Source organism: Macrobrachium rosenbergii, chromosome 22 (genome assembly GCF_040412425.1).
Source record: "Macrobrachium rosenbergii isolate ZJJX-2024 chromosome 22, ASM4041242v1, whole genome shotgun sequence".
Lineage (NCBI taxonomy): Eukaryota > Metazoa > Arthropoda > Malacostraca > Decapoda > Palaemonidae > Macrobrachium > Macrobrachium rosenbergii.
The window spans coordinates 31,561,771-31,584,932 of NC_089762.1; the positions used below are offsets into that span (position 1 = coordinate 31,561,771).

General features: G+C 36.3%; 2 protein-coding genes across 33 annotated transcripts in view; one reads left to right on the forward strand and one right to left on the reverse strand.

Annotated features, from left to right (window-relative positions):
• l(1)G0196 (inositol hexakisphosphate and diphosphoinositol-pentakisphosphate kinase) overlaps positions 1-1,299 on the reverse strand; it is a 525,389-nt gene extending 524,090 nt beyond the window's left edge. For 19 of the 27 annotated variants that reach the window (XM_067124576.1, XM_067124571.1, XM_067124569.1 and 16 more), the window contains exon 1: positions 929-1,289. In XM_067124576.1, the coding sequence (XP_066980677.1) occupies positions 929-1,017 (89 nt within the window). In that variant the 5' untranslated portion in view covers positions 1,018-1,289. Of the gene's footprint in view, positions 1-928 lie in introns of all 27 variants that reach the window. The other 8 variants (XM_067124562.1, XM_067124556.1, XM_067124577.1 and 5 more) reach the window with 7 other exon arrangements.
• Positions 1,300-15,211: 13,912 nt separating this feature from the next.
• The window catches only part of LOC136850711 (protein FAM50 homolog), a 55,428-nt gene continuing 47,477 nt past the window's right edge, over positions 15,212-23,162 (forward strand). For 2 of the 6 annotated variants that reach the window (XR_010856699.1, XM_067124584.1), the window contains exons 1-4: positions 15,212-15,349; positions 19,272-19,478; positions 19,605-19,769; positions 21,385-21,570. Coding sequence is in view for 4 of the 6 variants with exons in the window: in XM_067124584.1 (XP_066980685.1) it covers positions 19,299-19,478; positions 19,605-19,769; positions 21,385-21,570 (531 nt within the window). In the remaining 2 variants the exon portion in view is untranslated. Of the gene's footprint in view, positions 15,350-15,611; positions 15,752-15,860; positions 16,057-19,271; positions 19,479-19,604; positions 19,770-21,384; positions 21,571-23,162 lie in introns of those variants that run through there. The other 4 variants (XR_010856698.1, XM_067124583.1, XM_067124586.1 and 1 more) reach the window with 3 other exon arrangements.

A 23,162-nucleotide genomic window follows, 5' to 3' on the forward strand; every position in this document is an offset into this window, starting at 1 on the left:
ATGACACATCCTAAACTAAGTCACCTCATCCTAGCTGAACAAAGGTGAACACAGAAAATTCTCAACTTAACCTTACCTAGGGTGCCATAAATCGTACAAAAACCATATTTTCTTACTTAGCCTATATTGATTATTTTCCATCTATGCCTAGGCCTACATAACTGACTCATATTTATATAGCAATACAGCGGATACTTGTGACCATAAGTACAGGTATATGCCGTACTTTGCCTAGCTGTGATCTTTTAAAGACAGGGGGGAAGGGATTAGGAAATTATGAGGAAGTTTAGCGGAGCCGGAAAATGGACCCAGGCCTATCCTGGACTGCAATTTCCAACTTGAGTCAACCGGTCTAAACCTACATCAATTTTCCCTGGGAAGTAAAATTCATGATTTGGAAAATGGTACGCTGGAACTCAAGAGCAAATAGGGTAGTCAGAGATATATGAAACCGGTTTACAGCAAGCTATCCAACTGACGTGTTTTTAAAAATTATTTGGGCTTACACCAATAAATCAATAGCCAAGCCTAAATCACCAGGACAGCAGCAGCTGAAACAGAAGAAGAGGGCTTAAAATGAGTACAGAATACAATCGTAAAATACGTCCATCCAATGCAGTCATGGGTACATTTTTAAGCGAGTCTAAGCTAAATCTTGCATCTGTCGTAGGTTACTTAGGTCTATGAATGTCCTATGTCAGATATTATTACAAGTTAGTTTAATTACGGCGCATGCTCAATGTGATATCTGCAAAGAGCTTATGTTATAAAGAAATATATTATACAACTGACTTGCAGAATTAAATTTTTTTTGTCTGAATTCACTGATAAGCTGCCGGGCCACCGTTTGAGCCAATGTAGCATACTACAGCAGACTACACAAGCTACGTTACATGGTTAAGTCTATATTTAAGGGCAAATATCTTACCTCCAATATATCTCCACTTTCCTTGATAGGCATAGAACTGAACAGAATAAAATCACAAAGCACGCTTTCTTTTTCACGCATATTAACATGAAACACCGCAAATTAGGCACTAAAAAAATTACACTTCACACTACGAGCTACGCGAACATCGTCCGCACACCATTGTCAACAAATAACTGACGATAAAACTGTTCTCATTCAGGGCTGACCATCTTAGCAACGGCAAACATTTCGGTTGAATCAGAGCATACTGAATAATATTATATGCACAAAATAAGCGTCTCTTCATAATACTGTGGCCTGCATTATTAGAAGAACATATGCAGATACTTATACGGTTTCCAGGCGACCAATGCTGTTTAATTTGCTATGAGATTTTCCATTCAATAAAGTAAAAGATGTTAAAATTTCGCACGAACGTACAGTATTATAAAACTTTTAAAAAAGCATTTGCACACCTTTAGAATGAATCTACCCGATTTGACTTCTTCTGAGAGAGAATTCAAAGTCAATAATTCGTGGGTTGGCATTCCTGCGAAAACATTCGCAAATACGCAATCGCTGCTGCAGCAGACGACAGCTTCGACCTTATCATTCAAGCCGCAGACTCGTTTGCGCCAATATTTCGAATTCGTTATTACATAGGAATTTGTTTAGGACACCCTGTGGTTACATTAACTAATTCGTATGCAATAATATCTGCACATTAGCCATGCAGGAATGACTGACATGTCGTAAAGAGCAGATTAAATCGGGAACTCAGTTGTAAACAAAAGAAAAAAATTAGTCGGCTAACATAACATGGGGTATTGGCATATCAAGGCATATATATATATATATATATATATATATATATATATATATATATATATATATATATATATATATATATATATATATATATATATATATAGAGAGAGAGAGAGAGAGAGAGAGAGAGAGAGAGAGAGAGAGAGAGCATCAAAGGCGATACACAATTACGTTTTCAGCATTGTGGGTGTTGTAACTATCACCCCCTCACCCCACCTATATCACGGAGGTTCAAAAGGATTGTGCCGACGGACGGCGTCTAATATTTCTTGAAGATCACCCATCTAGCTGTTGACCAGCTCAAATGCTGCCAAACTCTACCGAGGGAAACATGATACTGCACACAAACACACACTCGATATATATATATATATATATATATATATATATATATATATATATATATATATATATATATATATATATATACACACACACAAAACCTCAGTAATTGGGCGGCTACTTGGAAATCTTACCTTAATGATAAATAATATTGCCAAGACCAGGAAGAGTATTCTTTATTGTACGAGCTTTCGAGGTATAAAACTTCATCATCAGGCTGAAAAAAACCGACAAGGATGAGAATCAATAAAATTACAATAAAATGAATTGTCATAATAAATCTTCAGCAAAAATACTAACGAAATATATAAAATAAACAAGTAAATACAAACTAAAAGGGTGAGACGTAAAATAACGAAAAATTAAAAACACAAACATAAAAATATGAAAATAAAACTAAGGTGAAATGTAAACAAACTACCACTCACAAAGTAAAATATTTAACGACCTAACTGAGTACCTAATATGAAATTACACGATAGCTAGTTGAATACCAGACGAGTTGTTCAATTCCGGCTTCATCTTTTTAATAGTCAGCGACTCTGAAATTAAAAGGTCCAGTCTATTTGAACAAAAAGACAGTACCCGAAAATCCAGGTCAGTGAAAGGATGGTCCTGTGCTAAACTGTGTTCTCTAATGGCAGAAAAGGGTGGTTTGGAAAGGGGAAACCTAGTTCTAATAGAAAGACCTCTGTGTTCCAAAATTCTGTGTCTGAGCCAGCGGGAACTGGATCCCACGTATCGCAGACTACACTGCGAACAAGTGAACAAGTAAACGACACAGGAATTAAGGTCCACAGGCAGAGTAGGCTTCTCTCTCAAAAGTGGTCTTATTGTAAAAGGATTACAGAAAACAAACCGGAAACTAATTTGAGGGAAACAATGCTTTTTACGGACCATATAGCTACTATGACCAAGGTAAGGCAATTTAATGTACTTTACATCTTTACTAGCAGTACTGTACACCGGTCTGGGAGAAAACTTTCATTTAAAAAAATTTTCAGAACTTTGTAAAATACAAAAATGGGATATGAGTTTTCAGAAAAAATAATTCTGGAGGAAAACCATATCTTGATGAAATAAATTAAAATCACAACAAACATTGTAGGCTCTATTTATCAAAGTGCGTATTGAGTTCATCTTATACAACTTTGGCGAAAAACTGAGGTAATTCAATCCCAAGCCAGTAAAAGTACTTTTCCTATAAACAGAGGTCTCAAATTTGCCACTATTTCTGTATACCTGTACATCTAAAAATGACAACTTATTATCCTGTTCCGTCTCACAAGTAAAAGAAATGTTAGGGTGACGAGAATTAAAATATTCAAAAAAACAAATCAACACGTGATAATTCCTTAAACACAAGGAAAGTATCATCTACATACCTACGGTAATACAAAGGTTTGAAAGCACTAGGGCATTCAGACATCCAAATCCTTTCACAATAACCCATGAAGCAATCCGCATATACAGGTCCAAGGAATTTCCCATAGCTACTCCATCTATTTGATTATATAATTTACCATCAAAAGTAAAAATGCCATCAGCAGTTGCTAAATGTAATAATTTTTGCAAGTCTATTTTATTAAGTCCAAACACTGATAAATGGTTTTCACATATATTATTAAGAATAAATGTCGGTTGTTTCTTTTAATGGGATATTGGTGAAAAGAGAGGTTACATCGAAACTAGCCATTGCAACATCTTGGTTAAAATTGAAAGAGCATAATTCTTTAACAAATTTGGAAGAATTAGAGATGTTAAATTCACTTAAAGTTAGAGGGTATAAAACTGGAACTAAAAACTTAGACAGGTTATAACTCATATCCCATTTTTGTATTTTACAAATTTCTGAAAAAAATTTTTAATGAAAAGTTTTCTCCCAGACCGGTGTACAGTACCTTACCTTGGTCATAGTAGCTATATGGTCCGTAAAAAGTTACAAGAAATACTTGAGCATTGTTTCCCTCAAATTAGTTTCCGGTTTGTTTTCTGTAATCCTTTTACAATAAGATCACTGTTGAGAGAGAAGCCTACTCTGCCTGTGGACCTTAATTCCTGTGTCGTTTACTTGTTCACTTGTTCGCAGTGTGGTCTGCGATACGTGGGATCCAGTTCCCGCTGGCTCAGACACAGAATTTTGGAACACAGAGGTCTTTCTATTAGAACTAACCAACCTTTTCTGCCATTAGAGAACACAGTTTAGCACAGGACCATCCTTTCACTGACCTGGATTTTCGGGTATTGTCTTTTTGTTCAAATAGACTGGACCTTTCAATTTCAGAGTCGCTGACTATTAAAAAGATGAAGCCGGAATTGAACAACTCGTCTGGTATTCAACTAGCTATCGTGTAATTTCATAGTAGGTACTCAATTAGGTCGTTAAATATTTTACTTTGTGAGTGGTAGTTTGTTTACATTTCACCTTAGTTTTATTTTCATATTTTTATGTTTGTGTTTTTAATTTTTCGTTATTTTACGTCTCACCCTTTTAGTTTGTATTTACTTGTTTATTTTATATATTTCGTTGGTATTTTTGCTGAAGATTTATCATGACAATTAATTTTATTGTAATTTTATTGATTCTCATCCTTGTCGGTTTTTTCAGCCTGATGATGAGGTTTTATGCCTCGAAAGCTCGTACAATAAAGAATGCTCTTCCTGGTCTTGGCAATATTATTTATCACATTTAGCTGTATATATATACATATATATATATATATATATATATATATATATATATATATATATATATACTGTATATATAAACCCTTTATATTCTTTCTTTCTCAATGTTATTTTGCTCATATTCACTATGATTTACTTCTGTCTATCTCTTTACAAAAACAAAGCTTATGCACAACATGAAAATTCTCATGAGATGGAAACGAGAGAAGATGCTGTTATGGCAAATGAGAGTTATCCAAAGCTCTCTTGTTACAGGGCTGCATTGCCAGCTGGTGTCCAGTCGCCACCGCAATAAAAACGTTAGTTTCGTTAAACACCATACAGCCAGCAATTTAGGCCATGAAGATCTGAGCCAAGTCCGTTCTATAGCCATCTGACCGAGTATTTATCAAGCCTCTTATTTGTATGTTCTTTATATATATATATATATATATATATATATATATATATATATATATATATATATATATATATATATATTATATATATATATATATATATATATATATATATATATATATATATATATATATATATGTGTGTGTGTGTGTGTGTGTGTGTGTTTGTTTGTTTATGTCAGCTGGCCCAGGCTGGATGGCGGCAGTCTTAATGCACTATATTTCCTGCAGATCATCTGTGTTATTTGGATACACATAACGTTTTGTGTACGTTACAAGAAATTCCTTACCTTTTATTTTCTCTGTATAAATACAGTGACACTTTTACTTTCATACAAATCAACTACACCTCTAATGAAACACTGCTCTTGTTGTGCATGAATCAGGCTGTCTGTCTGTTTGTTTTCGGGGAGTGAATAATAATAATAATAATAATAATAATAATAATAATAATAATAATAATAATAATAATAATAATAATAATAATAATAATAATAATAATAGGTCTTTCTCCTCTAGATCGAGAACGGGATATGCTGTATATGAGGTTCACAATAATATCCAGTGGTGAATTGTTGATTTTATAAAAAGATTACAAAAGCTTTCGAACCCAGGACAAGGTTCGAAAGCTTTTGTAATTTTTTTATTATAAAATCAACAATTCACCACTGATATTATTGTGGACCTGATATACAGTACTACTAATAATAATACGCCACATTCATTGTATTGGTGAATCTAGACCTCATTAGACAATTATAAAAAACAGACCTCTCAAACTAATTGGATTGTGACCAGAGTAAAAAAAAAATGTCCACTTAGCGAGCGTACAAAAAAATCCAGTCTATAAGAACTTTCTTTCGAGGTCATAAAGTAACAAATGGGGAGACAGGAATTTCTCTACTGATATTAACTATGATCAAGTGATTATCAGATGCACATTACAATGATAGACTTATTTGTGATCAGAAAAATGCTAGACCGTTATTAAGAAAAATATTCTCGCGAAAAAATTTAACCCTATCGTCAGTGTGACATCAATCCCAGTACGAGTATGTCTACGACACTACCTAGACCGTATTCTATGGTTGCTAACACATGACAAGTAGGCAATGTCACCCACAAACAGATCATTTGCATTATTGTAAGCGAGCAAGGGAAAGATATCTCCCACGCAAAACAAATATGCATTATCACCAGTGCAGAGGAAGGATAACTCCACAAGTACAGCCTAGCGTATGTGATACCGCGCTGAGATCTTGTGTTTACAGACCTAGTCCTATTTACACCTATAGCCAAAACGGGATCATAATTATCAACGAAAAGGCACGAGGAACTTTTCTGAGGACCTGTACAAAAAAATGAACGAAAATGGAAGATAATTACTGCTTATCAGATTTATTAGAAGTCCGAAGCGACGGTGACTTATAATTATGAAACTCTTGCTCAAAATAACCTCCTAGTGTATGACCATTGCCCAAGGCAATCTTTTCACCTGTAACCTTATACGGATGGCCAATGATTTTAAAGGTAAAATTTTTTATGCAGTGATCTCCTTTCGATAAGTCCCATCTCTCTCTCTCTCTCTCTCTCTCTCTCTCTCTCTCTCTCTCTCTCTCTCTCTCTCTCTCTCTCTCTCCCCCTACACACACACACTCACCACAAACACGGACCCACATTTATATGTATGTATATACATATGTGTGTGTATATATGTATATATATATATATATATATATATATATATATATATATATATATATATATATATATATATATATATATGAGAATATTGGTAGGATTTTAATTGAGAAAGTAAGGCAGCTTAGTTTAGATTTAAACAAGGAACACTTATTTTGGAAGTCTGAGGATGTTTAATATAAAGGATAAGTTACTGAGAAAGATTAAATGTGTTTATGATTCTGATTGAATGCGTAGATATGACAGTATCTGGTCTGGTATAAAAATGGGTCCCTGATAGGGGTATGTGATGTCTCATGACCTTCTGAGTGGATGGATAAGAAATCTATTGTAAGTCTGTCTTTTGAAAATATCTCTCATGACCCGAGACAGGCTTTTTGATATCGACCTAATAATATAGGTAAGCACGCACTACTGCCTAGTACTATGTTTCAGCATCTTACTCACCTGATTTGCTAGACTTACATCATCCAGAAGCCACGAATACTCGTCATATAAACACTACCGGAGTTCCGAACAGTCATTTAAACCGCTAGTAGACTTATGGATAACAGAAAACTTATGAATGATATAAGAAACAGCCATTAAACGTTTTATCCCTTGGCCAGCTGTGGACGTCTTTCATTAAAATACATCTGAACAAAAGACTCAAAGTTTGTTGTCTGCAATGAATATTGTAAATTTTAAACATAGTTAATGTTTCTATGGCCAAAGGGAACAATCTCCTCTATTTCACATTAGCTGAAGTCAATATATTGGTCTATAATACCTTACGGGATTTTTCATTCTTTAGAGTAATTGAATTGAGTAGCCTTGTTATTTGGGAGTAATTTTTCTTACGTAAGGACAAATCTGCTGTATGTTTCTCTCAACGAAGCACCTTCATTGAACGTTTTATCTTGTCTGCAGATATGGAGAAAGTTAACAATATGTCCCCTTAACTGAAATGATCATGTAATCCTCCGATAAGCTTTTTCTCTCGTTATCATCTATGAACCTTATACATTTACATATGTGTACTATAAATGATGTCTCAGCCATTTTATTATGAAAAATTAGACAGTGCTGAGCTGTCAAAAAGTATTTTTATTTGTATGTGCGCTTCATCTAAGAAATCACTGTTTGATTCCACCCATATCATATCTCGCATTCCTATCTAATATTTAAGAAAATGAGGCGGGAATAGAGAAAAGAAAGGATAATAAAAGGATTAACCTGTTGACTTCCGTCTCTTCTGCTCTAGACAGCGCCTGTAGGATTAACGTGTATCATTTGGTTCACTGTTTGCCGCAATTTCTTTCTATAATCTACATTCCTCTCACACTCATAGCACCATTTGTCTTCTTTGGCATTCAAGTCAACCTGAGAAGTGATTAATAGGCAGCTAGTAATTCTCTCTCTCTCTCTCTCTCTCTCTCTCTCTCTCTCTCTCTCTCTCTCTCTCTCTCCAGTGACTGAGAAGACAGGACGTAAATAGTCTTATCGTAAGATCGTCGGTATCTCATAAACTAATGTCGCATGCTTCGTACGTGCTTTAATGTGCAGGATAATCGTAGTGGCAAAAAAAGTGGAATCGAGGAGGCGATTGGAGGGTAGAAATTCATATTATTTGCACAACTTTATAAATTAATTTCTTTAGGTTTCTTCCAACAAGCATAGAACTGTGACTCTCAGCACTCTTGTCTGGTTGCCTGAGCTGGACGAAGGTAGGGTACAAAACCGGGTTCGGTTCCCGACCTTATTACCGGGGGAGGATGGGGGAGGGGATATGAGCAAGGTATGAGACTAAGTCTGTCTTGTAAGGAAGTGCTGATATTCTTATGGAGAACCAACGAAGATTACGCAGCAAAAGCTATAAAAGGTCACGTCATGCCTCTTTCTTCCTGCTGTGACGATAAATTCGATTGCAGCCACTAGCGACTATTTTTTGTGAGCCTTTAACGCGGAACGGTGTACACAAAAGACTGCATCATTATTTCCTCATTGATGACGCTCCTTGTGTAACATAAATTTCGATTCTTTTCTTCCGGTCAGGTCATCCTCTCGACCCACTTGAGACACCTGACTACCTGAGACCGTGACTGAGACATCACATTCCTAGACTCATTTTTCATAACAGCCTCCTTTGTAGTCTCGTTGCTGTATGTCAGACAGACGAGACGGAAAATTTTCGAGTCTTGGTGGAGAGAGAGAGAGAGAGAGAGAGAGAGAGAGAGAGAGAGAGAGAGAGAGAGAGAGAGAGAGAGAGAGAGAAATATGTTTGCATGCTTCCCAATTATATACTGTATAATATTTTCCAGCATAAAAAGAATATAATATTGTTTCTCATAGTATCTTTAAAATATTTATTTTGCATAAATGCTGTAGTGTGAAATCAGTAATGAACTTACTTACTAACGAAAGATATACCAAATACGCAGTTGCACCTACGTTAGGTAACGCACGTTATATGCAGAAACAATATAAAGTATGATTTGTGGATATGAAATTTGATCATCAATTTTCACAAGCTATACTTGGAAGACGGCTCTCACAACACGGAAAAGCACAATTGACTTTCAAAGAACCAACTCTAAGGCAAAAAGGACTTTTTTTTTTTCTTCTTTAATAGAATTCTTCAAACTTCGTGGCATTTTCATTTGCAACTTGAAATGCACAGAGTAGGTACGTGGGTGTACATTTTTTTTATAACCGGTTTATGGGTTGTGGTGCTTAAGGGCGTCTCTCTAGGCATTGGAACTGATTGAGATAGTGAATCGTTAAACCAGCATATTCATCGCTTCTGCAGAACTAAACTAAGATAATCTCTGTGATAATAAATGTCTTCTGTACAATTAAATGAAGTGGACGGTGCACAGGTTCGCATGTAATCAAACATTACAATAGAGAGAGAGAGAGAGAGAGAGAGAGAGAGAGAGAGAGAGAGAGAGAGAGAGAGAGAGAGAGTAAAAAAAAAATGACCACCTGCTACACACATGAACACCTCGTGCTGGTTCCGTGAAGCTTTGTAACTAGTTGAGAAAGTTATATTCAGCATCGTAAAACTTCCAAAATAGCTCAGTTGAATTGGAAAGCTTAGTGTTATAAATACATATTGTGCTTTATGTATGTTTATAATTGCATCTGCAAAGAGCATATTACTTGTAAAAAATGTTCCTTTATTTACTTAAGAGCACGAACCTCTTTTTTTCATCTAAATCATCGGAATGAATGGCCGGACAAAAGAGAATGTTTTCATTTCTCACGATTTGTTGTGGTCGTAACTATATCTGTATTTAGGTATGTCTTACATTCTGTTTTTCTAGTATCACAAAATAACTTGATGCTAGTTTTAAATGGTGGGGCAGCATAAGAACTATTCCTTGCAAATAAATGTTCTGAAGATAAGAGAAGCATTAATTCCAGAGAGAGCTTGCAAACATATGCCGTGCGTGCGCCGGAATTAGGCTTGCTCTCGCGGCAGACCGGACACAAAAGACAGACGTAAAAAAAGTAAACTCCCTGGGGTTGCGATTGTAAAATTGCTTCTGAGGGCAATGATCTGTACTCTCGTATTTTACGACAGTACGTTATGCTATTTTTGTATTTTCCACGAGTATGTGTGTGGGTGGGGTGGGCGGATGAGTCGTTGAATAATACTAAAAGTAGTAACGAGCAAACAGATTTAACGACGTGATAACCGTATGAAGAGTGTTATTAAGTGGTCGTACTTGCAAACAGTTCAAAATTCGCTTGGGTGTGAGGAGTGGGTGTAGGGATGGGGAGATATCACATGTGGTCACGTCAGCCTGAAAGAAGTTGACATGGTTACACATACAGCTTAAAACAGCACCATCTCGGGGAAACATAGGCAGTTATACATTTTTTTATGTAAGATGAGCAACAAATGGATTTTTTCTTTCTTGTGGTGGATCGTGAGAGACAGCTGAAATATGTGACTACTTTTACATGATCCTTCTGGGTGATCTATCAGCTGATACAAGAACAGCTTAATCTATAACAGTCTACCAATGAGAGGGAAAGTTGAGTTCTATGAATAAAATGAAATCTGTCCTAGTATTAAGGAGTGAAATTCTTCCGCTTATCTTTGTTTAATTGAGTATTCTAGATATCAGTTTAGGTTTGTAACACACGCAACTGAACGTGGCATGCAATAGTGCTTGGGACTGCGGAAGTACATGGTATAAGAATCGTCGCGGTTTACACATGCAAGGTCAAAATGCCTTCATGTGCAAATGCCCAAAAGCCAACAAGAAAAAAATGAAAAATAGCGAATCTAGTAATTTTCTTGGGCCCTTTATAGTCTTTGAAATTGTATTGTAATTTCCCGCCATTTTGACCAGCTGACTGCTGAACATCATGGTAGTGTAAATAAACAGAAAAACTGAAATTTAAAAGAGAATAAAATTAATTCAGGCATTTTCTGGAAGACGTTCCCTACCCTCAAGTAAATAGACTCAGACAAATTGTTGAATTGTAGGTGGGGTTCAACGCAAAGTTCAAGGAACCTTACAGACTGGGATTAATGATTTTATTCGTCACTCTAGACTACGATGTTAGTAGCAAAACGAATACACAAAATTTAAATATTTCTGCATGCTTCGTAACAATTAAAATTTCCAAATTATTAGATATTTCGCTTTCAGGATAAATATTCACAAGAAATAAATCGTTTGACAAAAGCTGTAGACTCTTATACTGTTTTTCCTTAGTACTACGATAGTAATAGTCCATCTGACAGAACTGACAACAGCCGAGTTTCGATGAAAATATTACGCAGAAAAATACAATGAGAGAAGAGGAAAAACTGGAATTCCACTTGTAAGTTATGCCGAGTCTGTGAGTAATTCATATCCGTGCAAAATAAATGCCTGGGATGAATGCCTACGGGCGAAGTGATTTGAAGAAAGGTCAAAGAGAGCTGTGGTGTTGGTGAGGAGAGGTTGGGGACGGGGTGCTAAGGTGAGAGGGGCGCGCTGGAGGGAGAGAGAGGGAAAAATGCTTTCAACTGCTGTTAATTGCATAGCATGCAGGTGCTGTTGTAACTGGTAGTAGTTGTAGTAAATAGACGGGTTTTGTCTTTGAAACGGCTCTCTAGCTAGTTCTATTTCTCCTTTGCCTATGCTTGCTTTTGGTATATGGCTTTCGTAGTACCAGATATTTAGTAGTAACTGTCATTCATTTTTACAAAGTAGTAGTAGTAGTAGTAGTAGTAGTAGTAGTAGTAGTAGTAGTAGTAGTAGTAGGGGGAGGAGGGGAGGGAGGGGAAGGATGAGCCCCTTTAGCATAACTTCATCTGATTCCCTTCAATGCCACAATTCTTTAAACAGGATCTCTTTCCTTTAACTTTCTCCTAACAGACCTGTCAGCAGTAAAATCTATGCTATCAATTCTTCGTATAATTAACAAGCTGCTGCGATAAACAGTTGTTTTCTACACGTCTTTGTGAATATTTCACGACGCCATGTAATAGACCAATATTTCATAAATGAGCAACCATTGGTTTTTACCATAAAATTTCCCATTAATTTACAGTATCCACGATGAACGTGACAGTCTTGATTTTTCGCCGTGAGTAAGCAGGTTCTTTCCTGTTTTCTTCATGCTTCCTTTATACATGAAACAATAATCTCCTCTAAATTTTGTTGTACAAATGTTGGACATCTCGACGTTACTCTTTTTTTGTCATTAATCAACATTCGTCAGTCTCTCTGCATTTGTCTGTCCTATGTAGTCGTCCATACCTTCACATACCGGTATGTTCCGGCTCTGTTTTTTGCATGCTTAAGTTAAAATAGTGTGTTTATTCCTGGTCTTGATTTTACTACAATAAATTTCATAGAATGATTTTCAAGTTTTGACCTGAAATCAACTACAGTAATTTTCAATTTTCTGTAAATTTCATATTTGCTATCTGGTAAATTTCGTTATTTCGATGTTTTATAGTCATGACGACATCACTAAATAGTTACAAATACCCACTTCAGTACCTGATAGTTACTGTAATTTTCATACTTTCCTGACGTTAAGTTCACGTTTAATTTTTAGACTTACAAGCAAACCTCACTAACGCGCAAGAAGAAGAGCTTGCACTATTTTACAGATCTTCTTCTACAACTGAGCTGTTGGAACTGACCCTCCACAACTAATTAAGTTAAAAATTAAACAGGAAGAAGAGGAAGGTGTGTGACGGGGAATATTTAGGAGGAAAGAGTTGAAATTCATATATAAAACAATAAAATGATCAACTCGATAAGATCTCTGCACCATGTTAGCACTGACGAACTAGAGAATAGTCGATGACGATGAAATGAGTAAAAGAGAGGGGGATAAACGTAACATAGGCAAGAGATCGCGAAGAAAAACAAACTGTACTTACAGTAGACAAGCAAGAAAGGAACACAAGGGCAGAGCTTGCTTGTTAGTCATCAAAATTAAACAAAAATTAAAAAGACATGTTAAGGTGGAAAGTCACGGGAGGGAATACACCGATGTACAGTAGTTACAAGACATCTTCATGAAAAATCACACTCCAGGAGAAAAAGAGAAGGAAAGGGGGCACAAAATAAAGGAAACAAGCAAAGAAATAAAGTCCAAGGGAGATGTGAATTGTATGCCTTTTAGTTCAAGACGATAACAGACGGACATAAACTCACTGTTGTCGTAACTGTGAGAGGAGAGAATGGTAACCGAGGAATTAGAAAAATGATGAGAAGAGTAAGAACAATTCTGTGAATGATTATTAGCAATAGGCAGCCCCAGAAAGAAAGGGTACCACAAGAAATGATCCCCCTAGAGAAGAACTATGTGGTTACAAGCTACAGAGTAGCTACAGAATAGACAGAAAGAACAATAGTTCAGATGTGGAAATTTTCAGAATTAAGTTAACGAATAGATACATCACTCAGGTCGTAACAGTCAGGCGTAGATAATGTTGCAATAAGGGACCTGGGTAAAACAAGAATGAACGAGCGTAGAACATATGAAAGAAACATCGCATACAGCCGCGTTTCTCTGAATGGTCTTGGCATCTTATCACTCCTGCATAGAAGAGGAGGTCAGATAGAGGTTGTGGGCGGGAGATTAATAATCATGGTAACAAAGGGAAAACCTTTCAGTAACTTGGGTTGTAAAAGATTACGAAGTTGAATGTGAAACCAAATAGAGTCCAATGTGGTGGCCTAGAAGGAAGATTAACACTAAAGGAAACGATTAGCTGAAATGCATTTTAGGTAGGTCACCGTTAATATGGTTTTAAAAATGTTTTGATAAGCATGACCCTAAAGACTATATCAAGACGCTCAGCTTTTAATGTTCCAAAATGGACGAGAATGGCAAAGCACTTGTAAATTGCCCTGCTGGAATTACAGAAACTACCGAAATATAAGAAAATGTAAGATAATGACAAATAAATTCACAAGTACAAAATTTGGCTGGTAAGAAATAAGTGCAGTAAAACAAGCAGTAAAAAAGAAACATCCATCAAAATTCATAGGTAACATTATGTTGCCCGTAGCAAAAGGAAAGGTTAGAAATTACAATCAGAAACTGCCATAGCTTACAATAAGCCACAAATTGACATTTAATAACTAGCCATACAATTCAGGCGAGATAATGATTAATAGTGCATGCAGTTTCAGCATAGCCATGAAATTAGTAAACTAACAAGTACAAATAGGATATAGTATATGGAAAATATACCAGAGGACTGGATCATAATGAAAAAAGAACTAAATAGATTACGGCTTATGAAGGATGCAGGAAGGTAGCACTGAAACAGAACAACAGTGATCCAAATTTATTTACAACCATTAAAATTTTGACATTGCAAAAACAACCAACGCTAAGAACTAAAAAATGAGGTTATGTTATAGAATCCAAAGAGAATATCGAACAATCATTACATGTACTACATACATGAGGGATAGACATGAGAATGTATGACAAAAAGTAATGAAATAAATATTAAAAAATGACGCAAATACAGAAATCTGCACAATAACGGGAAAGAAATGAAAATAGGTAAAATTAATAGGTAAAATTAGCATGGATGTAGTTGACCTGAAAGATATTACCGGGCTAAAACAATGATGACAGATTTCATGACTTACGTAACCTGTACAGAATTGAAAAAGTTCAAGCAGAGCATTATTTACTTGATAGAACTGAAATAAGTAGTACCGGACCCGATCCAGTTAGCTGTTAAAAACTACTGCAGAATTAAAAAAAAAGCCAATAGATCATGCTAACTGTCCTGGAAGATGCTTAGAGATTGACATAAGATACTGTGCAATGTGTTGTGAAATAAATGATTAGGGTGTTTTATATATAAATGCCATGTTTACCTGAAAGTGCAAGAAAACAAGCAAAAGATATCTTTGATATGAAATGTATGGGAAAACGTGCAATGTGTCGCAATGGTGTTTGCAGAATGAGCAACGATGAATCGGGGATAAAATCAGGAGCCAGTGATCGAAGCCAGGTAAATGAATATTAGTGTCAGCTTAAGGTTTCATTTAAATTTTTTCCACTTAATTTGTGTATATATATAAAGGCCGACGTGAAAGCATTTGGTACTTTGCGTAATTAAATTACAATTTGTGAATTATCTCGGGAAAAGCGCAGCCGAATCAAACAAAACATATCGAGCCAGCACTTGCTACCATTTGATATAATTAGTACTTGTTTAGAATTATCAAATTATTAATTTATCTACCTAGCAAAAATGTTGGCACGAAGGAAGGGTAAATCAGAGGGTAAATATTGGCAGCTGAGAATTACGCTTGTTTACAACAATGATTCTCGGAACTGTGATCTGTCTGCAGTTGTTCCCCTGCAATAGGGTACATCCTAGCTAGTGCTCAAACTTATCACTGCCTATTTTGTAAGTATAGGCCTAATTATCAGTTTATGGTTTTAATTCCATGACCCAAAATGAATAAAGGACAGGGGTAGACCTACTAGGTTAGGTTGGAGTGCTAGTTTAGCTAGAGTGCAGCATCCCCAGCATTGCCATAGCGTAAAGGCTAGGCCTAGCCCAGGTGAGGTAACCATGCCTTAAGAGTCTAGTACTTTACGTCGGTCAGTTTAAACGGAAATTAGATATAAACTACGCCTAGCAGACATCTGTTTTGGCTTGTAGGCTAATTCTTAGGTGCACTTTTACCCTGGGTGTCACCGATCTGTTAGGTAATTGTATTTGACCTGTGAAGTTGCAGTAGCCTATCCGCAATGCAGCTTAGGCCTAAGCCAAGTTAAAGTTAGGAAAGTGTAATTTACTCGTTTATTTTCATGTAATTTTCTCGGGAGATTGCAAATTGGTTGAACACCCAGAACAGCTCCATATGGGGTAGGGTATTACTTTGGAAATTGACTAGAATTTACTGTAATTTTTTGTCAGTTGACTGTAATTAACCTGTAATTAACTTCAGAACTGATATGTTTTTGAATGCTGGTAGTCCTGGAATGCTATGACATATGCGCAGTGTTTTAGGGGAACTTGGTAAAATAGTGGAGTTCCCTTCACTGGGTGGGTCTGGGGGCTGGAGCCCACAGCTAAGTAACATGGCCTACTAGGTTAGGCTAGGGTACATTAGGTTAGTATGGTTCATTTATAATAGATTTCCTTAGCCAATCCCTTCTTGAATATATGGATCCTTAATGACATGTGCTTGCGTGGAACCATCCCATAACAACAACTTGACAGTCCAGTCTTGCACCCAACAATTTCCCCCACCCAAAAACCCATGTTCCCAAAGGGTCCCCAAACATGATGGATAGAGAGGAGTTTGATAATAATTGACCGACATAAAACAACACCACCTCCTTTATCAGCAACACTAAAAGTATATGAAAAATCAATTTCCAAGGTAATAGTCCGTGAGGAGCTGTTCTATAGTATTACTAGCAAATTCTAAAATATCACAGGACAAAAGACCAAGAATGGCCCAAAACTCACAAGTTATTAGTTTATAATTGTTAATTAGACCTAATAGTAATGACCAAGAAATGACATTTTTTATGAATAACTTATAGGCTAATCATATAAGGTAAAATATACATATATTTCTTTTTATCATTCCAGCTGCTGACAAAACCCAACTCTTACGGTGTGAAAATTCACAGTTTGTTTTGTATGGTTTCAGTGTGAAAATTCAGTTTGCCTTGTATGGTTTCCAAGCACTGTTGTTCTGTAAAGACAGACACACACACACACTTATACATGCACACACACACACACACACACACACATATATATATATATATATATATATATATATATATATATATATATATATATATATATATATATATATATATATATATATATATATATATATATATATATATATATAAGCCCCTATGTGTATATATATATATATATATATATTATATATTTTTTTTGCAGTGAAGTTCAGAAGCAGAATGCTATTAATGCACCTGAAGATATCTCAAGAAGCAGTAGCAAAGCTGAGGAAACTTGCATAAAAGCTTATAAGAAACCATCAAATAATAGTCCTGTCATGATAAATTCCATGCAGTTTCCTTTTGAGTGTCCTGACAGTTTATTCCTTAGGATAACCTGAAAACTTGAGTTTCATACCAATTTTGGTAAAATTTCAGATTACTACTGCACCCTTCAGGCTTGACAACAGCCAGTTTACTTGCAAAATTGGTGCAGTGTTTAGTACCAGGCCCTGTGGGATGAATGTAACAAAATGTAAACAAAAGATTGTAAATATAAACATATAAACAAACGACATAAACATAAATAAAAACATAAACAAAAGATAATAAATATCTCAGTTGGCAACTGGTGGAAATCAGGCTGTGGTAGTAGTCTGCTGTTGTACCCTAATTGAGTCTCTGGCCAGCCAGTGAAGAATTAGAGGAATTAATTTCTGGTGATAGAAATTCATTTCTCGCCATAATGTGGTTCGGATTCCACAATAAGTTGTAGGTCCCGTTGCTAGGTAACCAATTGGTTCTTAGCCACGTGAAATAAGCCTAATCCTTCGGGCCAGCCCTAGGAGAGCTGTTAATCAGCTCAGTGGTCTGGTTAAACTCGGGTATACTTAACTTGTACCCTACTTTGCATTACTGATTTCACAAGGTTGTTATGATAACAACTTGGGCTGACAAATTTTCAAGACTTTAGACTTCAGTAAAATGGTCTAGGCCAATGACTGTGTGAATGTAGTTGCAGGATTTAATTTAAAAGGCCCACATGCTGGTTTTTAAATCTACTAGCCTAATCATTAACTTAGCGGAAAACTACTAACATACACATCTTTTGCATACTGATTGCCATTTTAGAGAACAGTGAAGGGGTGGAGGGTGTCCGTTGAGTTTGAGGCCCTTTCCCCCAGTCAGGTAGCTAGGACATTGCACTCTAGGCTAGGTAGTCTGGTGGCTCCTAGGTCAGGATATATCCTGATTTATTTTGTTCTGTATAGAACTTTAGTTTAATGAGACCACTGATGAACATTTCTAGATTTATAAAGTAAGTTGTTTTGTGAGCTGAGCTTCTCATCACATGAGAAACTTGGAAATTTCATAATAGACTGGTAGTATCATCTATATAGATTCTTCTAGATTTTTCTTCCCAGTCATCATTTAATACTTCTGGGTTAATATGCAGAAACAGAGCAGCTTAAATTAAGGCTCAGTACCCTCCCACTTTCAGTGTGCTGTTTACAATATCTTAAACTTTGGTTATACATCACGCGTGTGCTATGTTTTTGAAATTTAAATTTTTGTGATATAAAAACTGTAATTTTAAATTGAAGTGTTTGCGTTCTCCTTCCGGCTCTTTAGATTGGCATTGTTTGATGATTTTGGCATAGTATTAGAAGGTTCTCCCCATGTGCTCCTTTTCCTTGCAGAAAGTTACAGTGAACCCCCCGTATTTGTGGGGGATGCATAACCCCCCCACGAATAGCTAAAGTCCATGGCTACTTAAAACCTCCTCTAAAAATACTTAGAACTGCCTATTTGGATTGTTCAAACACAAAAAACCCTCTAAAAATGCTTGTACCTGAGCATTTTAATAGTTTTATCACAAAAAGTGCATATAGTCATGAAAAGGGTATGAAAGTACATTAATTAGTCAATATTTCTCAGTGAAAAATACTGCGAATGGGCGAATTTTCCGCTAATAATTTGTATATATGTTCCATAGAGAAATCCGCGGATAGGTGAGTCTGCGAATCGCGAGAATGCGAATACGGTGGGTTTACTGTAATTGTATCTTGATTCACTTCAATTTTCTCTGAATTGGGATGGACTTCATTCCCAACTAATAGCAGCCTATAGGCACAGGGAAAATGTGATTTTTATTATTTACGGTATACTTTGTGAGGCTTCTGCTGAAGATATTAATTACGTTATTACTTAAATTTCAGAGTATTGTAGTTGTGTTAACTTAAAAAATGGCTCAGTACAAGGGAGCAGCCAGCGAAGCTGGCCGAGCCATGCAGATTATGAAAAAAAGAGAACGAGAACAAGAGGAAATGGAGCAGAAGAAAAGAAAGCTTGAAGAATCCCTGAAAATCAACAAAATTGAAAACAAGTTTGCAGTTCATTATGATGCTGTTGAGCAGCAGTTAAAGGTGAATATCCTTGTGTGTTGTCATCTGAAATATGAAACAAGAAATATCATGGCCATATATGATGCAATGATAATATGTAAGTTTCTATTAGTGTACTAATGGTAATGATCAAATACTTTATTCCAGAGTTCGACCATTGGTTTGGTAACTCTAAATGAAATGAAAGCAAAGCAAGAAGATGTTGTAAAGGAGAGAGAGAAGGAGTTAGCAAGGAAGAAAAAGGAACAGGAAAAACAAATGAAAAGGGAAATTGAAGCCAAACAGGCTAAGAAAAAGGAACAGAGAGACAAGGTGAGTTATGGAAGTTTCTTTGTTAAAGAAGGATGGCAGGGTATGGTGATGGGATTATTACAGAACAATAGATGGTTACAGAGATTACTTCTTGTGGCCCCCCATGGGAGACCTTCCCCTAGTTATTTTTGTTTTCTGTTACTTTGCTTTGTCAAACACCTGTTATCTCTTGCTCTGTTTGAATTTTATTCCAATACGTTTTGCTATTTTATGTCAACTATTGTATTTGGGATTTAGACCAGAATTCCAAACTGCCATATCTTGGTAGCTGCTATTTTAAGGGTAGAACTTGGCATTTCCACCATCCTTTTCTTGTATGTATGTTTTGTATTATTCATTGTTGCTCTTTATGGCAATTAAGATATCAAACTTCATATTTATTGACCCAAGTTGAATGTGAGGTAGTATTAAAGCCAGTAGGTAACAATGTCTCCAATGCCCATCCAGTGGAGTGTAGAAAATCACTGAAAACTTAATTTTGTCATTACTGTAATTAAAGGGAAAGCTCTGGAAAAAAGATGCTAGATTTTCCATGTTCATTAACTTTTGTTTATGCTTTTTGTAAACATTCAGTTAATGGCCCTCAGTGCTGATTGGCAAGTGTATCCATGATGTCTTTGTAATAAGTATGCCATGTGGGAAAACTGATAAGCTTTAATGAATTTCAGGAAAAACTAACAACACAGTACTGGATGTCATTCTTAGGTGTTCCCCTTGAAGCATTTCAGCCCTTCATTTTATCTTTGTGATACAGTTGTAGGCTTAATCTAATTAAACAATGACAATAACAACAATGAATATACTGTATACAGATTTTTTGTTACTCTATTACATATTCCGTAAACAAAACAACTTAACAGCTGCTGTTTTAGGTATTCTGCTAAAGTAGAGATGATTTATAGTGTTTACAGTATACAGGCAGTCCCCTGTTAACGGCGGGCTCAGTTAACGGCGATCCGGTTTTACGGCGCTTGTCTAGCGACGAAAATCGCAGATTTCTGCTTAGCGGCACCGATAATTGGGTCTTGGTGCCAGGTATACTTAAATTTAAGTACATACCTAACAGAGGCACTGATAACCGAAAATTGGGGCTTTTCGGTGCCGATAAGCCCCGCCCAAAACTTGCCAATTTTTGGTTATCAGTGATTTTCAGTTATCATCACACCCTCAGAACAGAACCCCCGCCGATAACAGGGAACTGCCTGTACAAGGTGTGTAGGCTCTGTATATGTATGAATGTAAATGCCCAGTTCAGTTTATATGCAATTGTATATAGGATATTTGTCTATGTTCAGTTTATTGTACTTATGGGAGATGTCTTGAAACCAAGTCCAGTAGTATTTGAGCCCCAGCTATATTTAAAATATCACCAAGCAGTTGCATCTTATTTTTATTTTTGAAAATATTTTGTTTTTACCCTGACTAATTGGAAGTATGACAAATAATAATGCAGTCTTTTAAGGCGCCTTATAATATCAAAGTTTATTGAACATGTTAATTATTTTTCTGACTCATATATAACATAGGCTTTAGTATTTGCTGCTGTTTATCTTTAATTAACGACAACTTTATGTTAAACACTGTACTATGTTGATTTTTTAATTTTTACTTGTAGATTGCTAAACTCAGTTTTGGTCAGGATGATGAGGAAGAAGAGGAAGAGGAAGAGGAAGCTCCATCAGAAAGCAAGGATAATAATAAGGATTATAAGATGGCCAAAAATCCAGATGTAGACACAAGTTTTCTTCCAGACAGAGCTAGAGAAGATGCAGAAAACAGACTAAGAGAAGAATTAAGACAGGTAAAGAAAAAATCATAAAGGTCAGACAGTCCATTGTCAGGGAACTGTAATCTTTTTAATTTTTAGGTCAGTATGGAGATGATTTAATTTAGATATTATTCTTTTGACCTTTTTAAGCAAAACCATGTTCAAACAAGATACAAACTATTAGGGGAGCAATTTAGCAACAGCTGGTGTAGTCGTTAAAGCTTTTGAAAGAAAGCGTGTATTTATGTGTGTTTGTATGTGTGTAGTGGTGGGGATTGGGAGGGTGAGGGTGCAAATGGAAGCAAGTTTCTGCCCACTCACCAAGCAGTATTTGTACTGTATCTCCATTTGTTTGTGCAGTTGTGGATTTTCACTTAATTTTGAAGCTTATAGTACCTTTCTTCAAGTGATTGTTCATAAGAGGATACAAATCCTCATCTTTTATTTAGATATACCTTCTGTGCAAGCTGGTTGGTTGTTGAAATCTGTCAATGAGGTAGCCAGTTGATGGCACATAAGTGAGGGTTGGGGTTACTACCCACTCAATTGACTTTCAGTTGTTTTCTTTTAGCCATTATTTGTTTAGTTTCTGTTTGGTTTTTGCTTATACCTAATTCTTTTGAGGTTCAATTTGTCAAGGAGCCAGTTTTCTGGTCCTCCATGGAGATTGGTTTGGGGGTTTGCCAACTCTGGCTTCCCCTTTCTTCTGTGTTTGATGGCTTCCCTCATCTTTCGCAGTCAATCCTAGGTCAGTCGTAGACACCTCCTCACTCTCTTGAGAGCAAGACTTCTAATTTGGACTACCTCTGCACTTTAATTATAGGAACATGGTCAGTAAACCTTCGTTAAGAACCAAGGTCCCTTTTCCCCTAGGATTTGCTGTTGTTTCTTGATCTTTCATCCTACCTTCTGAGCCTTGACTCAGGAAGTGGAGGTGAAAGTGAAGGGGGAGGGGGAAAGTTAACAGAGGTGCTGAATGGAGTAAGGCAGATTTATCCCCTTGAGTATACTCCTGCCATAGCCGATGCCTCTTTTTCATAAGACATCCATTTTTCCTTTCAAAGAGGAATCATAGCTGTCAAGTATTTCTTACTTTCTCTCATTTCTACTGATTTTTCATACAATCGATCTTTGACAGGTCTTCACTGGGTGTCAACCTGTAAGAGGATTTTTGGTATGGGGTCTTGGAAGGTTCATGGTTTGCTCTCCCTTGCAGACATCATAACCAATACCTTGTCTCCTGCTTCTGGGAAAATATTCCTAAGATATTCAGAAGTTGAAGGCAGAGGTACAGCTCTGCTATTTCATCTTGCCATCCTTTAGACTCGTTTTTGTAGCTTTAGGAGACGAAGTGCTCACATGCTAAATATCATTTCCTGGTTCCTTGATCAGTACCAGTAGGTTCAATTATTCTTGTCTGTGAAACCAAAGAGGTCAGCAAGGTGGGCTGTTGTGTCTGTTGCCTATTCTTTGGGAATGGATCTTTCACAGTCAGTGAAAGATCTTTTGAACCTGAGAGTCCAACTCCCACAGAACCCATGCAGGCTGATCTGGAGAGGTACTTCCATGAGATGAGCAGGCTCATTTGTGGACATAGTGATTTTGGGAAGTGACCACAGTACCTT